Below are 9,858 nucleotides of genomic sequence, written 5' to 3' on the forward strand. Positions count from 1 at the left end.
ACTATACCCCTAAAAGTGAGCATATTAGTACCATACAAGTATGCATGCTTTAAGGGTAGATAAGTTACAAAGGTGCACCTTTGAGGGTACCTCATGAAAAATAAACATGGTGTTACATAAGTACTAAAATTTAGTATTATTATTATCATGGTAAATTTGTGGTTACTGCAGTTTTACTACAAATACTGTAGTAAACTGTGGTTACTGTAATAAAACCATTTTTTTCTGACAGATTTATTAACAGCAATTACAGAACATAACACAATCCATTTGAACTTTCAACACGACAACAACGTTTGTCAGGCATCTACATTGTCATCTGAGGAGATTACAAAGATTAAACGAGTGTTTTTTTTAACTCGAAATCATGAAATGTGGAGTTATCTGCTTTTGCCAAAAAACGACTGTTGGAGTTATTTGCTTTTGCTATAAAACAAACTTAATATGTAAAAAAAAAAAAAACATACTTTCAATGAACTTTAATTTTGTAAATTACCTGTATTTGTTTAAGTTATTATTACTTAATCAAAACAACCCAACTGCAGTTTGATTGATATTACTTGGAATGCGCAATAAAAAATGTGATTTCTGAAAAAAAAATAAAAATGAGTTATCCGTTTTTGCAAATGAACTCTTCATATATAAACTTAGAACAATTCTCTACAAATCACATACAGTTGGATACATATGTATTTATAAATGTAAAAAAAATAAATCCTACAACTTCTCTTGCATGATAAATACCACTATTTAGTTATCAATGAACATCTTTAACATTACTCAGTCTAATGAATTTTAACTTTTCCAGTAAGCTGTTCCCTTTTTTTCTTCCGAACCAGGCAATCTTGGGATGTGTGCAGAGAAGTACCGATCATTCAAGATGAGCTGAGGCCAAAGAAACGAGTGCAGTGTTTGAAATTGTTCTCGTGTGCCATTGTTGGCGTACTTGTCTTCACACTTGTGCTGCTCAGTAAAGTGAGCTGCTTTATTAATCACTAGCTAATCATTTTATAGATGATGGAATAACAGTTAAAGTGATAGTTCACACAAAAAATGAAAATTTGCTGTTAATTTACTCACTGTAAGATGTAGGTGACTTTTTCTTCAGTAGAACAGTGAAGAAGATTTTTAGCCGAAACTGTGGTCCATGGTGATAAAAATGCAACTCAGCAGCTACTGTTTTTTGAGAATAATAATAAAAAGCATATCAAGGAACACAAAATGAATACACGTGGCTCCTGACGATGTATTGATATATCTAATAAGTAGTTTGTTTACGCAATCATGCAATGACATACGCAATTACTGTATATTATTAAAGCACCCATTAATTAAGTGAAGACAAGTGAAACTTGTTTTAATCAGCTCACCTTTTTACATAAACAATATCACTAGCACATTGGTCTTCAGTGACTGTGACTGGAGTGACTGTCAGGCACGTCCGAAAGTGAGTTTTGATTTAGTAACTTGTAGATCTATGCTGCTTGAGCCATGAACTGTTCAAGACGTTCAGTCCGCTTTGATGAACTGGTTCAAGTAGTTCACCAAAAAGAATTGGTTCAACAGAACGGTTTGTTCGCAAACCGAATGTACCGTTTGCCTGAGGCTATGGATTAGGGATTAGAGGTAATAATGTTGTAAAATAATGTTCAGTTTCTTGCACAGGCTGATCGTTTCGCTTCATAAGACCTCAATATATCGTCAGGAGTAATTCTGTAATCTGGCAGGGGTCAGAATTGGGCACAACACCGGTGTTCTGTTGATTTGTGCTACGATTTTGCTACCTCCCATTAAAACAGTAGGTAGTACAAATTCGACAACGAAAACTGCTACCTGTCAAATTATGGTTTATTAACGTCTGCACCTACCACAACCCTAAACCTACCCAGTAATGCAAATACAGTAATTATGTGTTCGCAGTTGTGGCTAGAAGGGATACAGTCACGGCCGGTGTTCCAACTAAAAATCTTCTTTACTGTTCTACTGAAAAAAATAAAAATAAAATAATAATAATAAGTCACCTATACATCTTGGATGGCCTGAGGGTGAGAAGGTAAATTAACAGTGAATTTTAATTTTCCACTTTTCATTATCCACTTAGCTATATTACAAAAAAGATTGAAGATCTTTTTTGTCTTTACAGACATCATTTCTGCTTTTGATAACATTTGGGAACAATCAAACTGAGATTATATGTTCAGAACAAAAACCGACCGCCCTACTTGGCATTGGCTTTGTTCTGGTTGGACCAAGTGTTCTCCTTCTGCTAAAGAGCACATGGAAGTTCATTTTCAAAAGTGCAACCAGGCCCTCTAAAAAAACTATTTTTTGGGTAAGCAAACACAAGTGTTTAATGAATAGATTTATACTCTGTAAAAAAGTTGTTAATAAAGATTATTAGAGTGTGTTTTTCTAATTTTTTACTTGTTTCTTTGTGATTGTTATACTTACTAGCAATTTCTAATTGAATATTGTTTTTACATCCAATTTTGTTTTCAGTCTAGTAGGCATCATAGAACCTGATTTTGATGGCCGTAACCATTCTGACTTTGATTTGACCTTTCTTCTAGGTTCTGTGTGTTGAGTTCCTGGTAGCACTGGGAGCAGCAGTTCTAACAATAGTATCCATGCCACATTTTGACATTGTCACCAATGTGATGATCCTAAACAGCGTGAGCATCCTGTCCGCAGTGTTCCAGGTGGTCGCTGAGTGCCTTGCCAAAGAGAGAAAGTGGCTTATAATGCTCCCCGTATGCTCCATTTTGTTAACCGTCACAGGTTATGTGTTCTTTGCGATCAGTTATTTGATATTCGAAAGTTCCTTAGAGATAAATATATCAATTGGCCTTGCCATCGTTGGGACCATCTGTGTTTCTGTGAACTGGTGGGAGAACTACAGCATGCTCTTTGCTGTATCATTTCTAGAGGACATTTCCAGAGACATTGCTCAGTCCCGTAACGTGGTCTGCATCATCTCCAGTTTGATGAGAATCCTGGTTACGTCAGCTGTGGTTGGAGCTTATGTTCCTCTGTCAGGTCGAGAATGGAAATCGGTCAAACTCGTCTTCGAAACAGTTGTTGTTTCATTGGTGGTGATCCAGATGACATCCTCTGCCTTGTGCCGCTGGTTTGTGGTTGTGGCTTGTAAGATGCACGCCCTGCGCCGCAGCTTCGTCCTGCCCATGTACCTGGCCTCGATCACAGTTTTGGCCGTGTTTTTGTTTCCAACTGCAGTCAGGCTCCCAAAGTCTAATCAAACTTCTACCTTTTTTGAGACCTTTCAGCCAAAATCCAGTGGCGAATGGTTACATTTGATGTTGACTGATGCTATAAGAACTCTGAACACCAGAGACATTATGGTACACAAGAAGACAGGAGGACTGGCCTGTTTGGGCTGCTCTGCTCTGAGCTGGTGGCTGGGACTCATGCTCAGTACAGTTTACATCTGGTACCTGAAGATCCATCGAATAGAAAGAACCCAAGATCTGTTTGTGCGATGCATGTATGAAGGAGCATTTCTGGAACAGTCCATGTTGTTAAACACCCGTTTTGAAATCAGAAAGAGAATCAAGGAGAAGAAGTGGTAAGTGTTTTTACTTTCTAAGTATGGTTGCATATATTGGTAAAATATCAGCCAATATTAGAGATTTTTTTTATTTATCCATATCAATATTGAATATTTATTGGTGAACTGGTAAATTTATTTCATTTAAATCTTACATTGAATATCCATTTTAACACTTCATTATAATGCTATGATGCCTAAATTCAGTTATGGCGTTTATTATTATTAGTAGTATAATTTTTTTTTTTTAGTTTTTAATGTTTAATTTTTTATTGTATTGTATTTAGACAAAATACCAAAAAAATTTAAATTACAAATTAGATCTGTTTGATGTCTTAGTTCTCTTTCCTAGATGTGAGATTAAAAGGAGAGCACATGGAAATTTTGCTTAAATCTCACACTTATAGATGTTTCATCTGAGAAATAGACCCCTGTGCTTTCACATGTATCTCCTCTAGAGTTTCAAAAGCATTTCAGCATTTCAAACTGTGCCCACATTTACCAAAATACCGGCAATAAAATACGTCTGCAATAAAGCCCTGCTTCAAAAGGATCTCATCAGATTCTTCCAAAACCAATATATGAGAACTTCAAATCTGTTAAACTATGAAAGACCAAACTTTTCTTTGGATTTCTTAACATGAAATGACATAAATATTTAATGTACTCTTCAGTGCAAAAGAAACCATCAGAGTGTTTCTGTGTGCAACGATGTGGCACGAGACCTACGATGAAATGATGAAGATAATCATCTCTATGTTCAGGTAAACATAGACAACATTTACTCAACTTGTAGAAATTTCAGTTGAATTGTAATTGCAATACTATTTCTTTTAATACCAGGCTTGATAAATACAGGCCTAAGACTGACAAACAAAGTGATGTCGAGTTTGAATTCCATATTTATTTTGATGATGCTTTCAAGGATGTTGATAATGGAAGGCATGCAAATGAATATGCTGAAATTCTTGTGGATGTAATTAAAGAAGTTTACACGTAAGAATCCTCTTTAGATATATCTGTTTATGTGTTCTGAGAACTTATGTGCAAGACTAATCTACTAACACTTCACATACATTAGCATTTTCAGTGAAGAGGATCCATGTATTTTCAAGCAGAAGGCAGCACTACCACGCCAGAAGATCATAAACACCCCTTATGGGGGTCGGCTGGAATATACTCTCCCTAAAGGCAATTTGATGATGGTTCACCTCAAAGACAAGACACTTATCCGTCACAAAAAAAGATGGTCGCAGGTAAGATTCATTAAAGACCCGGTTAAAATGGATCTACAGATGTTTTCTACCCACTTTTTCACTAATAATCTTTGTTTGCAGATAATGTACTTGTATTACATTCTTGGCTGGAGACTTAACAGACAGTACTTTGAAGAATTTGAGGCAGGTAAAGAGCTGGATTTCCTTAAGGAGAGACTGAAGGTTAGTGGCTTAACTTTAGACTTCATTACTAGTTTTTTTTCTAGAAAGAATACAATATCAACAAGGCTCTTAATGTTTTAAATTCTCCTTAGAAAGACAGGGAGAACACATACATCTTGGCCCTGGATGGGGACACTGATTTCCAGCCATCTGCAGTCATGCTGTTAATCGACAGACTTAATCTCTACCCAGAAGTTGGGGCTGCCTGTGGCAGGATTCATCCAACAGGCACAGGTTGGATAGATATTAAGTATAAACCATTGTTATTTGGTTATTTTATTGTTTCTGATTATTTGGTCATTCCATTGCTTCTAAATACCTACAGATGTAGCTACTGTTTAAAAGTTTTGGGTCAGTAAAGCTATGATCAGACTGCAAGCAAAAATCAGATTTTTTTTTATGACAATAATGCCAAAAAAGGTGACAGAAATGCTGGAAGACACCGAACCCCTTGACCCTATGCTGCACAGCGAAGCCAGCCGTGACTAAAGCATGGAACCTTATAGTATATACAAGTCGCCTCCGTTGCTAAAGCACTTATTTGGAGTGCGAGATGATGATTTTTCCTGCATCCGTTTGAAAAACCTTGTTACAAACATGGGTACGCCTGCATCATTACCGAAGCCACCCATACGGATATGCTTTTCTAAAAAAATTAAATGACAGCAGTGAGAAAACAGCAGTTAAGAAAGCATCTGACTGTAGCGATTGCACCAGTTTTGTAATTCGGCGCTCCAGTAAAGTTCAATCTGTCATCTCATTTTGTGTGCCAAATATATTTATTTGTATTGTAAAAAATTATCACGTAATAATCATAATTATATAATAGTAAAATAATTGTTTGACATTTTTAAAAGCCGAAGTGATAACCTTATTTTATTATTTATAATATGTAAAACTGAATATTTTAACAAATTCCAAAAGCTGAATAATTGATCAAAGCCAACTGATTATTTGGCAAAATAATTGACAATTTGTCAATTATTTGTTCCAATGATCGTTAGATTAATCATTTATCAACATAATTGCTTGTTGCAGCCCTAGTTCTAGAATGGTTTTCAAAGTATGATGCAGAGAAGAAGAATTCAGCAAATAAAAATAAATAAGTAAATAAGGAAGTAGTCTGGACTGTATTTTCTTTACCTTCTATAGATTTTTTTTCATGGTTTTCAAATATGGTACAATTCTATAGATTTTTTTCATGGTTAAATATGGTACAATATTTAACCATTTTGCTGCTTGAAGTACCACTGTAAATTTGAGAACCACTGCTCTATGAAGCACATAAAAGATCTATTTAAAAAATGCACTAGTGACTACTTGTAGATTATAAAGGTGATAAATTGACTAATAAGATCATTTCTTCACTATGCTTAAAGGGCCCATGGTGTGGTATCAGAAGTTTGAATATGCGGTAGGCCACTGGCTGCAAAAGACTGCAGAGCACGTGTTTGGCTGTGTACTGTGCAGCCCTGGATGTTTCAGTCTTTTCAGAGGAGCTGCACTCATGGACGACAACGTCATGAAGAGATACACAACCAAAGCCAGTGAAGCCAGCCACTACGTCCAGTATGATCAAGGTCTGCTTGAAGCTAACCACTGACAAATTATATCAATTCAGCTAAGACTAAAGTAATTCACCCTCTGTTTGGTGTAATGTCAGGTGAGGACCGCTGGTTGTGCACTCTGCTGCTGCAGCAGGGCTGGAGGGTGGAGTATAACGCAGCATCTGATGCCTACACCAACGCTCCACAGGATTTTAAGGAGTTCTACAACCAGCGCAGACGCTGGGGACCCTCTACCATGGCCAACACCATCGACCTCTTGGGCTCAGGAGGACTGACCTCTCAGAGGAACAGCTCTATCTCAAAACTTTACATCTTGTACCAGATTATCAGCATGGCAGCTTCCATCCTGGGCCCTGCCACTGTCTGTCTCATGATATCAGGTACAATTTTGCATATAAAAATTAGAGATGCACCAGTCATCCGACTGATCTGTTTTCCAGAATTGCACACAAACTGCATTGCAATAATTTCCCAAAATGCCATTTGTGTGGAAATGTTATGAAGTCTGTAAACAACCAATAACAGAGGCCAGAGACAGAGAATATTTAGTGATGCACGAAATATTAAAAAAAATATATATATAGATATTGAATTGGGGCGAGTTATATGAATATATCACTCAAGGGAACTGACCGTTATCAGAAAAATGTTGATGCCATTTTCTTTTTCTCTTACCTCCATATTAAGTAGTTTATAACTACTTGGTTTATTACTGCTTTGTTTACAGTGGTAAACGAGGAAAGGCTATATCTCTGCTTTTCCATAAGCACCACCTGCTGTCAGAGAGTAAATTTGCATATTCATTCAGCCTGTTTTTGTTTAGTGCAAATGTCTTATGCAACAATTTCACAAATCTGAAGTCAGACCATTCTATTTTTGCTTTAAATCTTAAAATTATACAATCTAATTCAAATCAAAAATTGTGCATGCTCATGTGTAGCATCTTTGGTTGGATCATGATTAAAATGCATTGATTGCTTCTTATTTAATATGACGAGCAAATAAACAAATAAATTAGCTTAAACAAAGACAAAAATCGGCAATCAGCCATGAAAAATTATGATCGGTGCATCACTAAAAAAATGTTTATTGACAGGAATTTATTGTCCTGTTTTTGCAATATGCCAACAAGATTTAATTTTACAGTTACATTTGTCCAAAATTTCTAAGTGCTTTTTTTTATCTTGCAGGAAGCTTTGTGTTCATCTTGAATATGGATGAAAATATAGCCCTAACTCTGGCCATAGTGCCCCCTACTGTCTACCTCATCCTGTGCTTCAAACTGAAATCTGACACACAGATTAAAATTGCAGCAATCATGAGTGTATTCTATGCATTTCTCATGGCGGGAACAGTTCTTTCAATCATAGGTAATGGTTGTTTTTTTATGTCTAAAACACAATTTATTTTCAATTTCCTGTTGACACATATAGGCCTACTTTTTGAAAGAGATTAGTACTTCTTAAGAATTAGGGTTATTACAGTTAACAAAAATGAAAACTGATACTAAAATTAAACCATTAAAAATCATTTTAAACTGAATTAAAGCGAAGCATAAAAATGTTTATTAAAGCAATAAATCAGCATATTAGAATAGATTAAACTGAAGTAATGGCTGCTGAAAATTCAGCTTTTCCCCAAAGAAATAAATTATATTTTAAAATATATTCAAATAGAAGACAGTTCTTTTAAATTGTAATAATATTTCAAAATATTGCTATTTTTATTGTATTTTGATCAAATAAATGCAGCCTTTTAGTCCATCAATATTTACTAAACTAATGGACTGCTAAAAGATGGCAGTAGGCTACTATCTAATCTTGGACATTGCCACAAACCTATCATTTTGTTTCTAGATATCCATGTCCAGAGAGCAAACATGTAAATTAGCTGAACGACTTGATGGGTGACAAATGGGTGAAATATTGATCTATAATACTTGCTCTTCTCTTGTCAACTCTCATAGGTGATTTAGTGAAGCAAAAGACTTTTCTGACCCCCAGTGGTCTGTTCCTCATCGGCATGGTGGTTTTGTACATCATCACGGCAGCTTTACACCCTCAGGAGTTCTCATTGGTCATCTATGGATTGTTATACTTCCTCTGCATTCCCAGTGGGTATCTACTCCTAGTTATTTACTCCATAGTCAACATGAATAATGTCACGTGGGGCACTCGTGAAACCGGGAGCCAGGCTAAAACTACGGCAGTCAATACCATCAAGAAGAAGGTCATGAATGCCACATGCTGCAAATGTCCATGTGTGGAATCTGAAGATCTGAGTGAGAAGATATTACCAGCAGAAACCATAACACAAAGGTAAAAACATGTCTACACATTAGGATAATGTTACACTGGCACTTCCATCCATCTGTGTACCATTTTAATTTGTAACTATTTTTATAATTAGGCTTGTTTTTAATACTACTACTAAAACTAATACTTTATTACTACAATGTAGGGATCATGAGTTCCAGCTTAGTCCTCGTCAAAGTAAGTATGACTTCCATACTTAAAGGGATAGCTCACCCAAATGATGAATTCTGTCATCATTTACTCGCCCTCAAGTTGTTCCAAACCTGTATGAGTTTATTTCTTTTGTTGGACATAAAAGAAGAAGAATGAAGAAGAAGAAGAAGAAATACAGCGGAGGTCAACCAGAAACTGATTGATTACCCTCAGTATTCAAAATATTTTCTTTTGTGTTCAGCAGAAGAAAGAAATTCATAGAGGTTTAGATGAGCAATATCACTCGGGTACGAGAGCGATACCGGCTCTATATCAGCATGGCTGTGATTAGGCCAGAGGCACGAGGCAATCACAGCCGCTGATATAGAGCCGGTATCGCTCGAGTACGAGACAATATCTCACGGTTCTCAACCAATCAGATTTGAGAACCAGAACGAACTGTTGTATAAAACAACTTAAGGGTGAGTAAATGATGACAGAATTTTCGTTTTTGGGTGAACTATCCCTTTAATATCATAATATTCTAGGTAGATGTATTGAATTTGACCACCATTAAAACTAATATATGTTTAAATCCAAAAGCTTGGATTGAACATCTGCAGATGAAATCTTACGAATTTCCCTTGGATGAATCTGCACTCGCTTTGGTAAGTCTAACTGGTTAAAACGAAATATGTGCGATTATTATATTATATTTATTATATTATCATTTAAATATTATTTGTTTGTTATTTAGTTGCTTTTTTATTGTATTATACAAAAGCAGCCATGTATTATTGTGCCATAATATAGCGACGTTTCTCAGCTTTTTTGGGGGG

At 35.8% G+C, this 9,858-nt stretch overlaps 1 protein-coding gene across 1 annotated transcript in view; it reads left to right on the forward strand.

The window, feature by feature from the left end:
* LOC107686322 (uncharacterized) overlaps positions 1-9,858 on the forward strand; it is a 16,569-nt gene that overhangs the window by 5,449 nt on the left and 1,262 nt on the right. The window contains exons 2-15 of the mRNA XM_016483289.1: positions 840-975; positions 2,144-2,332; positions 2,571-3,583; positions 4,240-4,329; positions 4,409-4,561; positions 4,647-4,821; positions 4,903-5,004; positions 5,097-5,238; positions 6,384-6,584; positions 6,668-6,952; positions 7,763-7,942; positions 8,539-8,890; positions 9,033-9,064; positions 9,623-9,687. Coding sequence (XP_016338775.1) covers positions 840-975; positions 2,144-2,332; positions 2,571-3,583; positions 4,240-4,329; positions 4,409-4,561; positions 4,647-4,821; positions 4,903-5,004; positions 5,097-5,238; positions 6,384-6,584; positions 6,668-6,952; positions 7,763-7,942; positions 8,539-8,890; positions 9,033-9,064; positions 9,623-9,687 — 3,115 coding nt within the window. The remainder of the gene's footprint in view (positions 1-839; positions 976-2,143; positions 2,333-2,570; positions 3,584-4,239; positions 4,330-4,408; positions 4,562-4,646; positions 4,822-4,902; positions 5,005-5,096; positions 5,239-6,383; positions 6,585-6,667; positions 6,953-7,762; positions 7,943-8,538; positions 8,891-9,032; positions 9,065-9,622; positions 9,688-9,858) is intronic.

This window comes from Sinocyclocheilus anshuiensis, unplaced genomic scaffold, assembly GCF_001515605.1.
Source record: "Sinocyclocheilus anshuiensis isolate Anshui unplaced genomic scaffold, SAMN03320099.WGS_v1.1 scaffold481, whole genome shotgun sequence".
NCBI lineage: Eukaryota > Metazoa > Chordata > Actinopteri > Cypriniformes > Cyprinidae > Sinocyclocheilus > Sinocyclocheilus anshuiensis.